At 48.9% G+C, this 21,676-nt stretch overlaps 1 protein-coding gene across 1 annotated transcript; it reads right to left on the reverse strand.

Moving 5' to 3' along the window:
- Positions 1–406: 406 nt before the first annotated feature.
- LOC141039312 (uncharacterized) lies at positions 407–3,836 on the reverse strand. The gene is made up of 2 exons (XM_073506673.1): positions 2,758–3,836; positions 407–2,006 (listed from the first exon to the last, which is right to left on the reverse strand). Exons 1-2 carry the CDS (start codon positions 3,545–3,547, stop codon positions 1,870–1,872), a joined length of 927 nt encoding a protein of 308 aa, XP_073362774.1. The 5' UTR covers positions 3,548–3,836; the 3' UTR covers positions 407–1,869.
- Between the last annotated feature and the right edge of the window lie 17,840 nt (positions 3,837–21,676).

A 21,676-nucleotide genomic window follows, 5' to 3' on the forward strand; every position in this document is an offset into this window, starting at 1 on the left:
TCAAATTGCCATCGATTGTACCCCTAAGCCTACTCAACTTATCCATCCTTAATCAGAGAGTTTGCTTTTGATCCCTTGAATTGGAAATCATAGTTCCTTTGCATTTGAGCTTTGAATTAGTCAGTTGTTTCTATGATCCAATGCCTTCGCATTGTTCCTTCCTCTGGTTGTGTGCCGATGCTCACATCAACTATGTTATGGACCGTCTGATCCTTTATTGAATTATCATCCGATGGTGTCCTTCGTATACAAAAACCTCGAGAAGTTCTTTCCCTAATACATAATGCCATTGGTAAATTGTAACGCCCACGATGCGGCTATATCTCCCACGTGTCGAGGCACGACTTAGAGGCATAACCACATTGTGGTTTTGTCGCAAGAAGGGTCATCTTCACACAATCCCATGTAATGAACAAGAATGGGATAAAGAATTGGCTTACAATCGCCACTTCACACAATACATAAATAAATTCATACATCATTCAAGATACACACATAGGTCCGACTACGGAACCAAAAGAAAAGAAGACAACCCAACTGCTAGATCCCTGATCGTCCCAACTGGGCTCCACTACTGATCAACAAGGAAAGAAACAACGCAACGGACAAGATCTTCATCGAGCTCCCACTTGAGCTCAGTTGCGTCATCTGCACTGGTCTCATCGGCACCTGCAACTATTTTGGAAGTATCTGTGAGTCACGAGGACTCAGCAATCTCACACCCGCGAGATTAAGACTATTTAAGCTTATAGGAAAGGATGGGGTAGTGAGGTGGAGCTGCAGCAAGCACTAGCATATATGGTGGCTAACATACGCAAATGAGAGCGAGAAGAGAAGCAACTGAACGATCGTGAACTAGCAATGATCAAGAAGTGATCCTGAACTCCTACTTACGTCAAAAATAACCCAAGAACCGTGTTCACTTCCCGGACTCCGCCGAGAAGAGACCATCACAACTACACACGCGGTTGATGCATTTTAATTAAGGTCAAGTGTCAAGTTCTCTACAACCGGATATTAACAAATTCCCATCTGCCTCATAACCGCGGGCACGGCTTTCGAAAGATAATACCCTGCAGGGGTGTCCCAACTTAGCCCATTATAAGCTCTCACGGTCAACGAAGGATAAACCTTCTCCCAGGAAGACCCGATCAGTCTCGGAATCCCGGTTTACAAGACATTTCGACAATGGTAAAACAAGACCAGCAAAGCCGCCCGATGTGCCGACAAATCCCGATAGGAGCTGCACATATCTCGTTCTCAGGGCAACACCGCATGAGACATCCTACGAGTAAAACCAGACCTCGAGTTTCCACGAGGGGGCCCCGCAGTCTACTCAGTTCGGACCAACACTCGAAGGAGCACTGGCCCGGGGGGGTTAAAATAAGATGACCCTTGAGTCTGCAGAACTCAAGGGAAAAGGGGATAGGTGGTAGCAAATGGTAAAACCAAGGTTGGGCATGCTGGAGGAGTTTTATTCAAAGCGAACTGTCAAGGGGGTCCCATAAATCACCCAACCGCGTAAGGAACGCAAAATCAAGGAACATAACACCGGTATGACGGAAACTAGGGGCGGCAAGAGTGGAACAAAACACCAGGCATAAGGCCGAGCCTTCCACCCTTTACCAAGTATATAGATGCATTAATTAAATAAGAGATATTGTGATATCCCAACATAATTATGTTCCAACAACGAGCAATCTTCAACTTCACCTGCAACTAACAACGCTATAAGAGGGGCTGAGCAAAGCGATAACATAGCCAAACAACGGTTTGCTAGGAAGGTGACAAAGGTTAGAGGTTCATGGCAATTTGGGAGGCTTGAAGAGCAAGTGAATAGGTAACGCGGCATAGCAATAGAGCGAACAACTAGCAAGCAAAGATAGAAGTGATTTCGAGGGTATGGTCATCTTGCCTGAGATCCCGCAAGGAAGAAGATCGAGTCCATGAAGAAGACAAACGGACGTAGTCGAACGAATCCTCACAACTCCGGAACGAAACCGAAGCTAATGAGAGAAGCAACCCAGAAAGAAACAAACAACATAGTAAACACACAATCATAAACATGACATGATGCACAATCAAGTATGATGCATGTCCGGTTTCATGAGGCATGGCATGGCAAAGTGCAACAAACAACACTACAAATTAAGTGGAGCTCAATATGCAACGAGTTGCAAATTGACGAAACACCACATTCCAGTTATTTAGTTCGCTCTTGTTTATGTACCCAACAATATTAAATGTTATTAAACATGGCAAGGGGTGAAGCATAAGTAAACTAACTATTTTAGGCAATTTAAATGAGGCCAGAACAACAAACAACAATTCCGATAACTCCTCATGTCAATTAGCAATTTAATACAAACATAATTTTAAACATTTGAATGTTGTTACCATGATGCGGATGACAATGCAAGTTTTAAGCAATCTTATGAAAATGTTGACATGAGCATGTTATGAAGCATTTGTCACCGTGGTGGAAGAAAGGGGTGCCACGGCAACGAATCCGAAAATGGTGCCACAGCAACATATCGGTTCCGGTAGCTCGTGGAGATACCGGCGCAAAAGAGAATTGTGCGGATGTGTGGAACACGCAAAAGATGGTGGGGTGCTCCCGGTAACCGGGTTCCCACGGTTCGATGACATGGCAAGGAAACGAGTGACAGCGTGTGACGAACAAGTCGGGCACGGTGCAAACGCAAGCAACTCAAACAACACATGCTTTCATTCCACGGACGTCGTCTCGGGTTATACCTTCGAGGCGTGACTTTTCGGAACGGATCAAGTTCGTAGAGGAAGTAGTTGTACACGGCGACGGTATTAGAAGTAGTGGTTCACATCTCGCAATCGTGTAAACTCCGTAGATGTTCGGGGTCGTCGGTAGAGGTACTTGACGCAATCCATGCAAACGGTGCTTGTTCGGGCATCGGTCTTGACGAAGGTGTACTTGGCCAACGTAGTGGTACTCGACGTCTTGTCGAACCCAAGCGACGGTAGTCGTACACGACGCGTTGTGGAAGTAGTTGAACTCGCGGTCTTCGCGGCGACGGTAGTCGTACACGTATTGACGAGGTACTTGACGTTTCAGTGTGTAGTCGTTCGAGCGTCCGTGTGGTCTTGCCGATTCCAAGGTTCTCGGTGGAGGCCATGGCACTCCCTGGTGGCACCGAGGTGGTCTAGCAGCAGCAAGGGCGTCGGGGAGGTGATGGCCGTGGCGGGACTTGGCGCATGGAGGAGGTTCGAGGCGGCAGCGTTGAGGAGGAACACCGGCGACGCGGCTGCGGGCACCAAGAGGCATGGCTCCGACGGACAGAACCGGAGACGAGGTGCAGGAGGGCGGAGAGGGACTCGGCGGGATGGCCTGAACCTGCTGCTGATGGCGCTCGTGGCCATGGGACGTGGAAGCCGAGGTCAAAGGCAAGGCGCGGTGGAGGTCCGAGCGCAGCGTGTCTCCGGCGGTTGAGGCCGAATGGAGGGAGGAGGCAGAGGTAGCGGTAGCCGGAGGTGCGCGGCGTGGCTCCTCTAGTCCATGGCAGGAGGCCATGGCGGCGGTCGATGGAGGAAGGCAAGGCGACGCGACGGCGAAGGGGCATGGCTCCGCGGAGCTGTTCGCTGCCGGCGGCCGGAGGCAGAGGCGGGGAGGCGCAAGGAAGGAGGGGCCTGCATGGGCGCGCACACAGGGCGGCGGCCTGCTGGACGACGGGAACTCGCGGGCACGCCAACGGCAGAGGACGGCGCGCGGGGCTCTGCTCCTCTCTGCGTGGATGGCAGCGCGAGAGAAGGACGATGGGAGAGGGGATCGGGCGCAGGGAGACCCTGACTCGATGCGTGCGTGCGGCGGCGGGCGGAGGGAACGAGAGGGAGAGGGGAGAGGAGGGAGAGATGGGCTAGGGTTAAGAAGCTAGTGAGGGCGGCTGGGCCTTAGAGGCCGGCCCAGTGGAGAGGGAAAATTGACCAGAGGCCTGGCCTAGTGTCATGCGGCTGCTGGGCTTCTCTTCTCCCTCTCTCTTATTTCTTTTTAGCAGAAAAGTAATAGAGAGAAGAAAAATAAAGATAGGGTTAGGGAAAGAATTTGCACATGCGGGTAATTTTCCTGGACTCACAAAAATATGCTCGTTCCAAGAAAAACGGAGTGGGTAAGATTGCACGGTTTAAAATCAAATGCATTTGAATTCAATTCAAATGGTTTGAACAAGGAGTAGGATTACAAAGTGTCCAAAATGTTGAACATTTAGGAAGGGCCTCGATAAGAGGGAAAAGAATTGTTGGCAAAGCTTGGAGGTGAAACTTGAAGTGGAAAAAGGCATGGGAATTATTTTGGAAGTGTGTTCCGGTTAATTCCAAACTAATGGAATATTTATAATAGCTCCATAAATATTAGGAGGATATGTTATAAAGAGAAATCACCATGTGAATTCCCTCGATTTAAATGGATCGAAGATCCATGCAATTTACTTGGTTGAGTTTTTTTTGCAAGATTGATGACATGATGGCATGATGACATGATGCAATGCAAAAATAAAAGAGCAAGCACCAAAAGAAACACGCGGAGATCACGAAAATAAGGAAGTCTTATGAAGCGTCGGTCTCGGGGCGTTACATAAATCCTATTCTCTGATTTGGCTAACCATGCTTTGCTTTCGAGCTGGTAATATTTACTCTTGAAGCTTGTTGTATATGCTTCTAAGATGCCCCAATGGGTTGAGCCTATGCCTTCCATTAATCTTTGTGGACCGGCAAGTTTTCCGAGGTTCGTACTCCTCTGGTAATTCACGAGGTAGGTTCTCACACTAAAATCATTTTTTATTAGAGAAGTGAATGAATGGTCATGCATTGGAGAAGTGGGAGTCGACCTTGAACTTTGAGTTCATGCCCATGGACACTATGTAGACCTTGTCATAAAAGCTTCTCTTTAATTTATTATTCCCTTGGTATAAGTTCGTCTTATATCTGGGATTCTGTCTTTCGCAATCGTGGTTCCGGCCATATTGATATTCTTTGATTCCTTTTCTCAGACAAGTTAAATCACTTGTCTTCTGTAGATCAATACATCTTCGCAACCTCTATTTTATCTTCCCTCGAGTATTACCCTCTAGTATCTCGAGAATGACAAAGAACTGTCTTGCTTACTATGAGTCTTCATCTAGTATTACTTCTCACTAATTTCAGATTTTCCCCAGGTTCAGAGTTATTAGTCATTCGAGAACACCAATAAGTGAATCTATTCCACACTCCGATTCTATAACTCTTAAGTAATTTTTGTTGCTTATGAGTTTAGTAATCCTTCAAGTCATTCCTAGCCTGATCAACTATATCATTATCCTACTAAATTTTACTTGTGCTACCTGGTCCTTCTTCCCGGAGCACACTTTTCGATGATGAACTAAGCTTACGTTGATCTTCCTTGTATTATCGTTTCACCTGAAACAACAAGCTTGCTTCCGAGTTGGTGTCATATGCGTGGTTCCAATAACCTTTCGCTTCATCATTCCTTTAACTTGATTTCATCGCGGATCGATTACATCTTCATGAAATCTCGCGACAAATGTGTCGTGATCATCATCAACATTTGAGCTCTTCTAGGATATCAATCAAATTCATGATGGCAAATACCATCCTTGCCCCTCGATGATTGTATTATCATCGACAACATTCTTGCCTTCCCCCAACACAAACTTGTTCATGTTATGGATGCAACTTGCTATCCAGCTTGTATGATGTTCTACCTTGAAGTATTAATGTCTTTTATGACAAGGATGTTGTGAGAATTGCTCCACCTCTTAAGAATTCTTGGTATAGTGATACTTCTCACCATCACCATTCTTTCTTGTGTTGTTTCTAACCGGGATACCAACAAGCGAACGGTGTTGTTTGGATTCTGCCCTTCTATAGACCCTATTGCTTTGGAGTTAATGGTCAATATTACATCCTTAGGCCATTGATTATCGAATCACCATTCTAACACTGATCGTACTACCTAAGCCCATATTTCGGTGCACCTTTCAACAAATGTTTAACTGTGTATGTTTTCCTCGAGCATACCTCATTATATCATTTGATCTGACAAATGTTATCTCCTTGTTCACATAAGTGTGGAAATCCATCTTTTGAAAATCTCAATGAATTGTCGCTGAGATCATCAGCCACCTCCTCATCCTCTCCTTGGTTTAATGATGAACTCATGATTCAGAACTTGCTTCCACAGTTCAATTCCTGAGAATCTTGCAACTCCATCTCGTCTAATTCTGTTGCACCCCTTCCTTCTCGGGCATCATGAGTCTGAGGTATCCTGACACCAATCGGATCTGAACCTCGGTCAGATATGATGGTTGGAACATATTTCAAAGAGTTATAACATTGGTCTTTATATGACCCGCTAAGGTGATGTCATGACTAGCACACTTGGCCGGAGGCCCTATTGTTATAGTTTCCTTTTTAGCAAAGTTAACCATTCTTCCACGAGGAAATTATAAGACTTATTCTCTAAGTTGTTCCTAATGGATCCTTTGTGTATCCAGAGTCCGACCTTTGATTGAAGACCATGTCCATGCTATCTCGAAGCATGTCGGTGGTACTCCGATCTTCAATAAGAATAGTTGAAGCAATGCTATCCTTTCTTTATCAATTATCCAAAACACCGTTGTATGGGTATTTTCATCAAATTCCTCTCCACTTACCTAAATGGTTTCTACTTTCTATCCTGACGTGGATATCTTGCTCTGCTTGTCCTTGGGAAGGATATACCCCTGAAATATGTGTTTAAACACATTTTCCTTTACATTGTACTGTTTAATCTGATAATCACATTTTCCATTCCATTGTCTTGTTTAACCTTACTGGTGATCTATATGATCTAAGCAGTAATATTCTCCTGCTTCGATAAGCACCTCGTTGAACCACTCTGTCAGTAAGACCCTATTAATATTGTTGATAACATTCCGGTAACCACTGATGGACAAGAACTTTACCTATTGGCCCGCCTCGTTTCAACGAGCGGGAAAATGGTTCTCTTCGTCCCTCGCCCTTGGTACCGACATTGTTGCTGACATGACTAACAGCCTATTCCCTGACAGGCCTTGCTTTCATGACCACGCAAGATGTGAGTGCCCTTCCTACTTTTATCCCACGTGGTAGGCCCATAACCCACAGGTCCCAGGATCGAAACCTAACTCTCCTGTACCTCCCTGTTTCCAAAGTTTATCCTTTGGACCTTACCTCGTATGTAATTCTGCGAGCTACCTTCAATCAGATATTATCTTTCGGTATCAGACACACTACTTATTCTCATTGCTCTGGACCCCTTTCACACTCTGTTTCAGGCAACGAACGATTGTCTATCCGCTTGAAACTTCTTATGGTACCTTCTTACTTGGCTCTCGATATGTTTCATTCGTTCAACTCGAGAGATACTCTTGTGTTCATTCCTGGGATAACCCCAAATGATTTTCCCCTTATACCATTCTATTGTTGTAGAGCAGCCCCTTCCCTATTCGTAAGTACGACAGAATTTTCGAAGAAAGGAGGATGACTTCATCATGATGACCTGAAAAGCAGAGAAATAAAGACATCAACAAGAGGGATCAACTTCTTCGAGAAGACAACCAAGAACAAGAAGACTCGTTAGAATTTCGTAACCAGAACTTTCTTCCTTACCACACCTCTTAAATCTCGAGACGAGATTTCTTGTAGTGGAGGAGAATTGTGACGCCCAGATAATCAAGCTACAGTAAACCATGCTAATGATGCCACGTCACCTCTATTACTGTCGCTAATCTCGCGTTAGTTCAAAACGATTCGAATTCAAATTTGAGTTTTTGTCAAACATCAAAAAAATTCAAACACTAAAACTAAAATGTTTGGTGGGTGTCAATTAATACCTAGGTATTTATGGTGAAAGAACCACGCTTTTACAGAATGCCTAAATATTTTAAAATGAATTAAATCAGAAGGAAAATAAATAAAAGAAAAGGAATAAAACAGAAAACAAAACAAATACAAAAAAGGAAGAAAGAGAGAAAGGGAACCCCCCCCACTGGGCTTCGGCCGACCAGGCCGGCCCACCCGGCCACCCACCCCATTCCACTTAACCCCCCACTCCCCCGAAACCCTAGCCCACGCACCCACTCCCCCCCCCCCCCACGACGCGCCCCCCTCCCCCGATTCGATCTGGATCGGGGCACGAACCACGACCCCGCCGCCCCTGGTCATCGCCGCCGCCGATCCCCGCCGCCCAGAGTTGCGCCTCCGCCTCGGCCACCTCGCCGGACTGCCTCGTCCACATCGCCGTCGTCCCCATCTTCCTCCTCGAGCCCCTCTGCCCCGTGCCCTACAAACCCCGGTGAGGCCCCGCCTCCCTCCGCTCCCCTGCTCACCGCGCCGACCACCTGTGCCCGCCCGCGCGTTGCGCGCGCCCCGTGCACCCCGTTGCGCGCCTAGTAGCGCCAGACCACGCCCGCGCCCGACACTGTCGGTGCCCCCTGCGGTACCCGTGCGTTACATGCGCCCCAGACCTCCCTCGCTCGCGCAGCCCGCACCCGCGTCCGCCGCAGCCAACCGCGTGTGCTCGCCGCTGCACGCCGTCCCACGAACTCACCCCCGCCCCTGACTCGCACTTCCCCCGCAGCCCCACGCCCCCGCCACGGCTCGCACGCGCCCCCGCCGGCGCCCTTTGCCTCCACCGCGCCGCGGCCGGCTCCGCCCTATCCCCTGCTCCCCGTGGCCACGCACTGCGTTCCGAGGCCGCCGCCGCACTTGCTGTCCCGCTGCCCCTGCCCGGCCGCGCCTGGTCGCGCCGTGTCGCGCCATGGCCGCCCCCTTCCTTCCCCGCCGGCTGCGGCCGCCCATTGCGGTGGCCGGCGACGCCTCGTCGTTCCCGCCTGTTGGCCTGGGCGGGCGCCCATTCGGGCTGTCGCCCGTCGCCCGCTACCGCCCAAATCGCTATGCCCCCCTGAGCCAAGAACATGTGGGGCCCAGCCCCAGAACGATTTAAATATATATATATAAAGATTTAAAAAATAAAAAATAAATGAATTTAATTGATTAGTTAATTAACTAAATTAATTTACTTAATTAATTATGTTTAGTTAACCTAATTAACTATTGTTAATTAACTAAAAAGTCAATGACATGTGGGACCCACACGTCAGTTTGACACAGTCAACGTTCTGTTGACCGCTGACGTCATGATGACGTCAGCTTACACTATTCTGGATAATGTTGATTTAAAATAATTAACTAAATCCTAAAAATGATTTAAATCTTTAGAATTTAATATAAAATAATCCGTAGCTCGGATGAAAATACTTTATAAATGAAAGTTGCTCAGAACGATGAGACGAATCAGAATACGCAGTCCGTTTGTCAGCCACACGTCCCTAGCATAGCGAACATGCAACTTTCCCCCTCCGGTCCATCTGACCGAAAACGCGAAACACCGGGGATACATTCCCAGATGTTCCCCCCTTCGCCAGTATCACCTCCTGCTACGTTAGGTCACACCAGGCACTGTTACTTGTCATGTCATGCATCGATATGCATCTGTTTGCATTGTATTCATTGTTTCTTCCCCCTCTTCTCTCTGGTAGACTACGAGACTGACGCCGCTGCTAGTGCCCCGATCGACTACGGTGTTGACGACCCATCCTTCTTGCCAGAGCAACCAGGCAAGCCCCCCCCCCTTGATCACCAGATATCGCCTATTCTTTCTCTCTACTGCTTACATTAGAGTAGTGTAGCATGTTACTGCTTCCGATTAATCCTATTCTGCTGCATAGCCTGTCATTGTTGCTACAGTTGTTACCCTTACCTGCAATCCTAAATGCTTAGTATAGGATGCTAGTATTCCATCAGTGGCCCTACATTCTTGTCTGTCTGCCATGCTATACTATCGGGTCGTGATCACTCGGGAGGTGATCATGGGTATATACTTATATACATGATATATGATACATGTGGTGACTAAAGTCGGGTCGGCTCGTAGAGTACCCGCAAGTGATTCCGATGTGGGGGCTGAAAGGACAGGTGGCTCCATCCCAGTAGAGGTGGGCCTAGGTTCCTGATGGCCCCCGACTGTTACTTTGTGGCGGAGCGACAGGGCAGGTTGAGAGCACCTAGGTGAGAGGTGGGCTTGGCCCTGGTCGGCGTCCGCGGTTACTTCAAAATAACACGCTTAACAAGATCTTGGTATTTGATCTGAGTCTGGCCACTGGCCTATATGCACTAACCAACTACGCGGGAACAGTTATGGGCACTCGACGTCGTGGTATCAGCCGAAGCCTTCTTGACGTCAGCGACTGAGCGGCGCGCGCCGGATTGGACCGTAAGCCTGCTATTGTATTAAGGGGGCTAGGTCTGCTTCCGGCCACCCACGCAACGTGCAGGTGTGCAATGGGCGATGGGCCTAGACCCTTGCGCGCATAGGATTTAGACAGGCATGCTGACCTCTCTGTTGTGCCTAGGTGGGGTTGTGACGTGTTGATCTTCCGAGGACGGGCATGACCCAGGAAAGTGTGTCCGGCCAAAGGGGATCGAGCGTGTTGGGTAATGTGGTGCACCCCTGCAGGGAAGTTTATCTATTCGAATAGCCGTGAGCTTCGGTAACAGGACGACCCGGAGTTGTACCTTGACCTTATGACAACTAGAACCAGATACTTAATAAAACACACCCTTCCAAGTGCCAGATATAACCCGGTGATCGCTCTCACACCGGGCGACGAGGGGAGGATTGCCGGGTAGGATTATGCTATGCGATGATATTGGTGAACTTACCATCTACTCTCTTCTACATGCTGCAAGAAGATGGAAGCTGCCACAAGCGTAGTCTTCGACAGGACTAGCTATCCCCCTCTTATTCTGGCTTTCTGCAGCTCAGTCCACCGATATTGCCCCTTTATACTAATACCCATGCATATGTAGTGTAGATCCTTGCTTGCGAGTACTTTGGATGAGTACTCACGGTTGCCTTTTTCCCTCTTTTCCCCTTTTCCATTATTCTCGGTTGTCGCAACCAGATGTTGGAGCCCAGGAGTCAGACGCCACCTTCGACGAATCCTACTACACCGGAGGTGCCTACTTCTACGTGCAGGCTGCCGACGACGACCAGGAGTAGTTTAGGAGGATCCCAGGCAGGAGGCTTGCGCCTCTTTCGATCGGTATCCCAGTTTGTGCTAGCCATCTTATGGCAACTTGTTTAACTTATGTCTGTACTCAGATATTGTTGCTTCCGCTGACTCGTCTATGATCGAGCACTTGTATTCGAGCCCTCGAGGCCCTTGGCTTGTATTGTGATGCTTGTTTTTATTTTAGAGTTGTGTTGTGATATCTTCCCATGAGTCCCTGATCTTGATTGTACACGTTTGCGTGTGTGATTAGTGTACGATTGAATCGGGGGCGTCACAGCATGATAGGAAAAAAATTTGTTCGGCCCAAAATGTCACGGATTTGTCTTTTTTTTAGTGATGCTATTGACATTTTGAATTGTCTCTTTATTTTCTAATATGAAATTGGATGGAATTGACAGCGTAGTTACCATCTTTGTTTATATATGTGCAAAACCTGTCATGTATCTGCTTGTTTCAGGGTGATATGCCTGATGGCATGCACAAGTCTTCTGAAGGCTGTGAGACAAACCCAACATATATTGCAGCAAAGAAGGCAAAACATATTGAAGATAGCGAGACAACCCCAAAGTCATGTCTTGATGTAGTGTTATATTTACTCAAGACTAGCAGTCAAACAAGCTCACAGAAGTCGCTACCTGAATCAGTTCGACTTCTTCAGTCTCAACTTCAAGCACAAAGGCATTCTGCAACTCAACTTCGACTTGAAGTCCAATCTCTAAGGAAGATCGTAGAGAACTCCAACGAGAACCTCATTGCTAAACAGCTACAGCTGGAAGATATGACCGACATGCTAGGTTTGATCTCACTACCTTGCTCGCTGCTTGCGTGGCAGCTCCCGTGCAAGGCTAACATTTCTTGAACTATGTTGAAGTCTTGTTCAGTATTATTTTGTTGCGCTGCAATGGTAGGACCTTTGATGCCTAGTTTTTGTAATCTGCTTCTTGGTTGCGCTTTGTGATCACTGGTGGCGAACTTTGATGCCCAGTGGTTGTAATATACCCTTAATCCTTTATTGTATAGTGTAGGTGTTGGAAATATTCCCTAGAGGCAATAATAAAGTGGCTATTATATTTCCTTAATCATGATAAAGGTTTATTATTCATGCTAGAATTGTATTGACTGGAAACTTAAATACATGGCTGGATACATAAACAAATACCGTGTCCCTAGTGAGCCTCTACTAGACTAGCTCGTTGATCAAAAGATGGTTAAGCTTTCCTAACCATAGACATGTGTTGTAACATGATAATGGGATCACATCATTAGGAGAATGATGTGATGGACAAGACCCATCCGTTAGCATAGCAAATGATCGTTCAATTTATTGCTACTGCTTTCTTAATGTCAAATACATATTCCTTCGACCATGAGATCATGCAACTCCCGGATACCGGAGAAATACCTTGTGTGCTATCAAACGTCACAACATAACTGGGTGATCATAAAGATGCTCTGCAGGTATCTCCGAAGGTGTCTGTTGAGTTGGCGTGAATCGAGATTGGGATTTGTCACTCCGTATGACGGAGAGGTATCTCTGAGCCCTCTCGGTAATACAGCATCACAAGAAGCTTGCAAGCAAAGTGACTAAGGAGTTAGTTATGAGATGATGTATTACAGAACGAGTAAAGAGACTTGCCGGTAATGAGATTGAACTAGGTATGGAGATACCGATGATCGAATCTCGGGCAAGTAACATACCGACAAACAAAGGGAACTATGTATTTCTCATAAAGGTTCGACCGATAAAGATCTTTGTAGAATATGTAGGAACCAATAAGGGCATCTAGATCCTGCTATTGATTTTTGACCAGAGAAGCATCTCAGTCATGTCTACATCATTCTCGAACCCGTAGGGTCCGCATGCTTAAAGTTCGTTGACGATATAGTATTATCTGAGTTATGTATGTTCGTGACTGAATGTTGTTCCGAGTCCCGGATGAGATCACGGACATGATGAGGAGCCTCGGAATGGTCTGGAGGTAAAGATTGATATATGGGATAATAGTGTTTGGCCTACGGAAGGGTTCCAGAATTCACCAAAAGGGGTTTCGGATGTTTCCCGAAATGTTCTGGTGCGAGAACACTTTATTTGGGCCCAGGGGTAAAGCCCAAGGGGCTTTAGGAAGGTGCAAAAGGAAGTTTTGTGGAGGATAGGAGCCAGACGCCAGCGCCGAGGACCCTGGTGAGGGAGTCCTGGACTAAGAGGTCCTCGGGCGTCTAGCCTGTTGGACATGGGCCGGACTGATGGGCTGTGAAGATACGAAGATCGAACACTCCACCCATATTCGGATGGGACTCTCCTTGGCGTGGAAGGCAAGCTTGGCGACCGAATATGAAGATTCCTTTCTCTGTAACCGACTTTGTACAACCCTAGCCCCCTCCGGTGTCTATATAAAATGGAGGGCTTAGTCCGGAAGAGACATATAGTCATACAGGCTAGACTTCTAGGGTTTTAGCCATTACGATCTCGTGGTAGATCAACTCTTGTAATACTCATATTCATCAAGATCAATCAAGCAGGAAGTAGGGTATTACCTCCATAGAGAGGTCCCAAACCTGGGTAAACATTGTGTCCCCCGCCTCCTGTTACCATCGACCTTAGACGCACAGTTCGGGACCCCCTACCCGAGATCCGCCGGTTTTGACACCAACATTGGTGCTTTCATTGAGAGTTCCACTATGCCATCCCCAAAAGGTTCGATGGCTCCTTCAACCATTAGCAACGATACTGTCCAAGAGGAAACCTTCATCCCCGGACAGGTCTTCGTGTTCAGCGGCTTTGCACTGCGGGCCAACTCGCTTGGCCATCTGGAGCAGATCGACAGCTACGCCTCTGGCCATCAGGTCAGATTTGGGAGCCCGAACTATGTCGCGGACATCCGCGAAGACTTGATCTTCGACGGATTCGACACCATGGCAGCCGCTCCCTATCCCTATGATGAACATGATCTAAATCTGTCATCGGACCATCCTCAAGAAATTGCACCTATAACCGCTCCGGCCTTAGATCCAGAGCAGACCGCGCCATCCGAGGACGGGAGGATCAACCCCACCACGGAGGCCGCAGATTCCGCGGCGTTGGAGCCGCACACAGACTTAACCTCATGTGATGTCTATGTCACCGGAACTTCGGACTCGTCTCCGGCTACAAGCTTCGAACCATGTGCGTCCACGTACGCCGAGCTTGATCAGTTATCGATCTTCGAATTCAGCGTTGCGGATATCTTCCGGCACTCGCCTCTCGGCAATGTGCTGAACTCACTAAAAAATCTATCCTTAGCAGGGTACTCATAGCCGAACTATGTCCGGTTCGAACTGAAGGCTGATGATGGGGAATTTCGCTTCCCACCCGCCACCCACTACACGGCCATTGTCGATGACCTAACAAACATGCTCGACTACGGCTCCGAAGACATCGACGGTAAGGACGACGATGCAGATGAGGAGCATGGCCAAAACCCGTCGACTACTGGACGCTGGACGGACACTTCTTCGTACGACGTATACATGGTGGATACACCTAAAGAAACTAACAACGACAAAGAGGATCTAGTTGAGGATAAACCTCCTGAGACACAACCCAGACGCCGGCACCAGCGGTGCCGCTCTAAGTCACGTCGTGCAAAATACAGAAACACCGGCATCGGAGAAAACAATACTCCGAACGAAGCTGAAGACAATGAAGACCCTGTTGGGACAACCTCCGAACAGGATGAATGGGAAGACAGGCATGTTAGCCCTGATGAACAGGCCATAAACGAAGACTCGGTGGACAGTAATTACCTTCCACTCTCCAAAGATGAAGCGAGCCTCGGCAACGAGGATTTCATCGTGCCTGAGGAGCCCCTTGAGCAGGAGCGCTTTAAGCGCTGGCTAATAGCCACTGCAAGGAGCCTGAAAAAGAAGCAGCAGCAACTTCAAGCTGACCAAGATCTGCTCAATGATAGATGGACCGAAGTCCTAGCCACCGAGGAATACGGCCTTAGTGGCCCAGCTAATAATTATCCGAAGCGCAAATTGCTACCCCAGTTTGGTGATGAGGTGCCGATGCCCATACCATCATCACACAATGCGGCTAATTGACCACAACGCGGTCACGACAGAGCGGCATCTCCAGTCGAACACCAGTCCACCCCACCTCACGGTAAAGGCAGAGATAAAACAGCTCGGGGTTATACATATGACCTCCAGCAGGGCCTGGACAGCGGAGCAAGACACACTAGATCAATCTACGGATCACGAGGACGTGCCCCGACGCGCGGCAACGACTATCTACTCGGACGCGACAAGCCTAGTCATGCCCGGGCCGAAAACCGCAGACGGACTCCATCGGAGCTACATCGCAGTGTGGCCCAATATAGAGGCGCCGCACATCCTCTTTGCTTCACAGACAAAGTAATGGAGCACGAATTCCTAGATGGATTTAAACCCATGAATATTGCATCATACGACGGAACAACTGATCCCGCGGTATGGATCGAAGATTTCCTCCTCCATATCCACATGGCCCGTGGAGATGACCTTCATGCCATAAAATACCTACCATTGAAACTCAAAGGACCAGCTCGGTACTGGTTAAACAGTCTGCCGGAAAATTCTATTGGCAGCTGGGAAGACTTGGAAGACGCCTTCCACGACAACTTCCAAGGTACATATGTCCGGCCACCAGACACCGACGACTTAAGTCACATTGTCCAGCAGCCCGGAGAATAAGCCAGGAAGCTCTGCACTAGGTTCTTAGTCAAAAAGAACCAAATCATCGACTGTCCGGACGCGGAAGCCCTAGCGGCCTTCAAACACGGCGTCTGGGACGAATGGCTTGCCCGCCACCTCGGTCAAGAAAAACCAAAATCCATGTCAGCCCTTACCTCTCTGATGACCCGCTTTTGCGCGGGAGAGGACAGCTGGCTCGCTCGTAGAAGCAACAGCGCCAGTGATCCAGGCACTTCCGAAGTTTGAGACGGCAACGGCAAGCCACGCCGCAGCAAGCACGAACGTCGCAATGATAACGACAGAACGCGTGACACATCGGTCAACACCAGATTCAGTGGTCCCAAACCCGGTCAATGGAAAAAGCCATTCAAGGCAAACAAAGACGGACCATCCAATTTAGACAAGATATTGGACCAGCCCTGCCAGATTCATGGCCACCCCAATAAGCCAACTAATCATACCAACAGAAGTTGTTGGCTCTTCAAGCAGGCCGGCAAGCTCAACGCCGAACACAAGGGGAGGAGGCCGCCCGGTGATAGCGACGACGAAGAGACTCACCAACCAACTATCGGGGGTCAGAAGCAATTTCCCCCCGAAGTAAAAATAGTAAACATGGTATACGTGACACACAACGCTACAAGGGAGCAGGAGAAGCACTCCCTCCGAATTAAAGATCATACTACGACTACCTTAGCCGAATCACAAAGCGGTCTTATTAAACCGCATACCTTGTCGGCCCTTACGCCACCGGTCTCCATTCAACAGGATCGACCAATTTCGGAGCGGAACTAGCAGTTCGGCTTCCGCCGCCCACCTCATATACCTGCGACATCTGTACCGCGCATACATAACTATGCACTTAAGATACCCTGGTCATCGGCGGAAGCACAACATGGACGAGCCTATAAACACTCCCGTAACCTTTGTTTCTTTTCTAATTACTCTTTCAACTTCATTATCCTTTACTACAGGTGACGCAAAGGCTAAACATCTAATGGAGTTCGGATCCGTACACTCACCTAGGGGGCTATTTCCGTCAAGGAGTCCCCTCACCGAGGACAGGCGGCGCAGACGTGCAACAGGAGGTCCAAAACAACTTTTTGTAGACCGCACTCTTTATTTCGAGCCTGTAATGTGCTTTTTTTCCTCCGCCTTCGACCCCGGGCATGTCAAATAGCTAGTGTTGCGGCTTTGTTATCTATAAAATAAATATCGGCATATCACTCAGGTCCCAGTAAACATAAATCCACATTCAGCATTCGCTTTTTTCAAAAAAAAAATTGAATTTGGCCCCTATGGTTTTTTCACACACATACCTCGGCATAACTTGCCAGGGGCTCGGTATGGGAACAAATGAGTTGCCGACAAGTCCGAACAGCTTTATAGCATACTTCGGTGTCGCGAGTTTGGCCTTATATGCATCAGCTCCGAATCATGTCTTGGGTCAATAGTTGGGTTGCCCGGCTCCTGTGCTTGCTACCTTACGTTCCGTTCTATCGGCGAAGGTAGTAAAGGGAGAACTACTGCGATTGTGCTTCCGGTTCATCTGGTCAAGCACCTCAATAGAGAAAGCCGAAAACTGACTGTCATGATGCGGCGAGAGCTGGTCAACCACTCGATGACTTATCGGAATCTTTCGCGATTCCCTCCGTATTATACGAAGGACCTTTTTCTTCAGGTCATATGTGTAACGCACCATATTGGAATAAGCCGTACACATACCAGGGGCTATATCGTAGCCCCCTCCTATAAAACTCCTATGGCTAAGTGAAAGTGTTAACGCAGTATAGTCCGATTGCCTAGTTCACCGCATTGACACCTCCTTAACGAACCAAGACGTTGGGTCAATAGTGATCAAATGCTTTTCCGAACACCCCCGTACTTTATACGATGGGGCTGAAGCCGGCGACTGGAAAACTTTCAGATTAATACAAAAACGGCCGCACAGGAGGAACAAAAGTTTTAGGCGAAACTAAAATATATAGCCTTATCATAATATTGTATTTTACAAATTCCAGTACATTTCACTCGAATATCATGTTTTTCGAGCATTGACCCTCTATCAAGCGGACACCCTCCAAGACATCTTCGAAATAATGCTCTGGTGCGTAATGGTCCTTGCCCTTGGGTGGACCCTTCGCCGCAACATCAGTGGCCTTCATCTTCGCCCAGTATGTCTTGACACGGGCAAAGGCCATCCGTGCACCTTCAATGCACGCCGACCGCTTAACGACGTTGATATGCGGCACCGCATCAGCAAGTCGCCGCACCAAACCAAAATTACTATCCGGAATTGGCTCATTCGGCCACAGCACGGCCACAGCGTCCTTCATGGCAGAACCGGATAGTCTATGGAGTTCGGCCCATTGGGTCATCTGTTCGTTCAGCAACAGTGGGCGTTTTGACGCACCGAACTACGACCAGAAAAGCTTCTCCGTCGCATACCCTTCTTGCGCTTGGTAAAACTGCGTCGCATCGGAAGCACTCTTCGGCAAGTCCAACAATTCATCTGGAGAACTCCACACCTTATTAAGTGGAGCATAATTCGGATCGCCAAACTTGGTTTGCAATAAAAAGGGCTTCCCAGCCGCGATCTCCCCAGCTTGTTGGATCTCCTCCCGAGCCGCTCTAGACTCAGACCGCGCCTCTTTTGCCTCTCGCAAGGCCTTGTCAAGATCAGCCGTTTTTGCTTTATTATCCTTCTCGAGGATTCCACAGCGGCTAGCGGCATCCTTTAGCTCACGCGCCATCATGGATATTCTCTCCTCGCATTGGCGCCGAGCAGCCTGTTCGGCCTTTAGCTCGGCAGATGCCTTCTCGGCAGCCACATTACTAATCTAGGCCTGCTCCTTGGCCCGGGCCAGCTCAGCCCGAAGGACCTCGATCGCGGCAGCACCATCTACAGTCATGCATATTTCAGTATACAGTCATTAGCTTCATGATCAAATAAAAGGCGTGTGCATGTAATGACCACCCCCGAGACATACCTTGCACCTCGTCGAGCCGCCTGTTGATAAGCGTAATGTCATCATCCGCTACATCAAGCTTCCGCTGCAGCTCTGCAATCTCCGTAGTCCGGGCAGTCGCCGAGGGGGTAACAGCCTGTATTCCAATTCATCAGGTTAGTTCCTGCAGAAATCTTTTTTGATCCTCTGACCGCCCCCCTTGGGAGGCCTATCAGAGTCTCAGGGGCTACCACCTATACACAGGTGCAGTTCGGGAATAAAAACACACTCAATGATTTTTTTCAATACAAACCTCGAAGCCTCTTAACAGGCTCACACAAGCTTCATTCAATCCGCTTTTTGCGGACAGAACCTTTTCAACCACCATACCCATCAAGGTACGATGATCCTCCGAGACGGACGCCTGTTGCAGCATGTTCGTCAATATATCCGGCGCTTCTGGGCCTCCGGAAGCTGCTGTGGGAGTACGGCCTCCCTTTGAAGGAATCCGCTCATCCGTCCCCAGAGTCATCCCCGGCTGTAAGCTGGACAGTCCGGGGCCTTTATTGTTGGCCCCTGGATCCTGGGCTACCAAAGTAACGCCTTCGGGCAGTATCTTCATCACCCCTCGCCCCACTTGTTGATCAGGGGAGACCCTCCGGGACGATACCTCAAAGTCGTCCGCCTTATTGGGCGAGGAAACCGGAGGAGGTGTCTCGCTTTCCATCATCTCCGGAAGAAGATCCCCCAAGGAAGAGGATTGGCGAGAAAGACTATCTGCCGAGCTACAAAAACATATACTCTAGATGTCACCCTGGTAACAAGAAAGGAACGGGTTATGTTTAAAGAACACCCTTTGGATCACTTACAATTTGGCTAGAGGCTTGTCCTCATCATGGGACTGTGCGAAGGCGTCACCCTTCAAGCCCGAGCCGTCTGACGGGGGCACTTTGCCTCGCTTAGGAGCCTTTCCCTCCCAGTCTTCGGAAGCAGCCCTTTTCTTGCCATGGGACGGAGAGACGTCGACTCCTCCTTCGCTTTTGTCCTCGGACGATGGAATTCTGGTTCCTCCGGACACAATGTTCGATACACCTCCGGGATGGGGGCGCTCTCGGCCTTACCGCTCTCTGCCTTGTCCTCCTCCGTAGGTATCTGGTATGGTGCCGGGGCCAGCATCCTTGTTAGTACGGGATCCGCTGGGTCTTCGGGGAGGGGGCGAACACCGGATTCGCTCCGCTTTCTTTACCCAGCCCTGCGAAATAGTAGGTTGCTCAGTAACGTATTCCGACATTCTTAAACTACAAAGTGTCCGGGAATTGAGGGCTTACCAGGGTATCCGGATGGTTGCAGTCGAGGCCGATGTCCTCGGTGGTGTCCGGCCACTGTTTTCGTTTCCCAAAAAGCAACTTCCACATCCCTTTGTGCGTAGTGCCAAAGAAGTGTTGAAGGGTTCGTGGTCCCTCCGGATTAAACTCCCACATGCGAAGAGGCCTACGCTGGCATGGCAGGACTCGGCGGACTAGCATTACTTTAATCACGTTGACAAGATCAATGTCCCTCTCAAGGAGGGTTCGGATGCGGCTCTGCAGGGTCTGTACTTCGTCAACCGATCCCAAGTCCAGTCCCCTATTAATCCACGATGCAAGCTGTGACGGGGGGCCCGAACGGAACGCAGGTGTAGCTGCCCACTTGGTACCACGGGGTTCTGTGATGTAAAACCACTCCCGCTGCCATTGATTGGAAGTCTCAGTGAAAGAACCTTTTGTCCAAAGAGCATTGGTAAGCTTGCTCACTACAGCGCCGCCGCACTCCGCCTGTTTCCCGTTGAACACCTTTGGCTTCATACTAAAGGTCTTGAGCCACAAGCCGAAGTGTGGGGGAATCCGGAGGAAGGCCTCACAAGTGATGATGAATGCCGAAACGTGAAGGAAAGAATCTGGGGTCAGATCATGAAAATCTAGTCCGTAATAAAACATGAGCCCTCGAACGAAGGGGTTCAGAGCAAAACCTAACCCTCAAAGGAAGTGAGAGATGAACACGACCCTCTCACCGGATCTGGGAGTCAGAATAACCTGTCCCTGAGCAGGAAGCCTGTGGGGACCTCCGCGGTCAGGTATCTAGCCGCCCGGAGCTTCGCAATATCTTCTTCTGTAACAGAGGAAGCCATCCATCGGCCCTATGGGCTGGATTCGGACATCTGGGAGGATTGAAGCAACGGAGTCGAGCCTTGGGTGCTAGAACTCGAGGTTGGGGAGGCTGAGGAGAAGTTTGGCGTAAATAAAGACGACCCTTTGCGCCTTTATAAAGGCGGCGAGCATCAAATGCCTCCTCCTAAGCCTGAAAACCTGCCTATTCCCATGGAATCTTTCCAATGGAACGGTTGGGTTACCCACGCTCGTATTAATAAAAATCCCGCGATAGGGGGACACGATCTCTTCTTCGACAAGACGTGCCAATAAAAACCTCGCCTCGAAACGTGGAACGGCAGGGCAAGAAACGGTTCAAAATAATGACTGGGCGAGCGTGGTGTCACGTTACAAAAAGTCGTCGGCAGATTGGACTCGCGAAATATTATATTCTTCTGTGATGCTCATGTTACAGATCCGGACACGTCCGGCCGAAGACTATCTTGGAGTGTACGGAAAGGAGAACCCGCCTTGCAATGCCGAAGACAATTCGCGCGCCGGACACCTCGTCATTGAAAGCCTAGTTCAGGGGCTACTGAGGGAGTCCTGGACTAAGGGGTCCTCGGGCGTCCGGCCTGTTGGACATGGGCCGTACTGATGGGCTGTGAAGATACGAAGATCGACGACTCCACCCGTATCCGGATGGGACTCTCCTTGGCGTGGAAGGCAAGCTTGGCGACCGAATATGAGGATTCCTTTCTCTGTAACC

The sequence above is a fragment of the Aegilops tauschii genome, chromosome 1 (genome assembly GCF_002575655.3).
Source record: "Aegilops tauschii subsp. strangulata cultivar AL8/78 chromosome 1, Aet v6.0, whole genome shotgun sequence".
In the NCBI taxonomy this organism is placed as follows: domain Eukaryota; kingdom Viridiplantae; phylum Streptophyta; class Magnoliopsida; order Poales; family Poaceae; genus Aegilops; species Aegilops tauschii.

What these genes read in the sequence shown, in the direction of transcription:
- LOC141039312 (XM_073506673.1), bottom strand. Translation starts at nt 3,547, where the DNA reads ATGGCCTCCTGCCATGGACTAGAGGAGCCACGCCGCGCACCTCCGGCT. An exon ending in CGAAAAGTCACGCCTCGAAG is followed by an intron (nt 2,007 to 2,757) that starts GTATAACCCGAG and finishes TTCTCTCATTAG; the next exon opens with CTTCGGTTTCGTTCCGGAGT.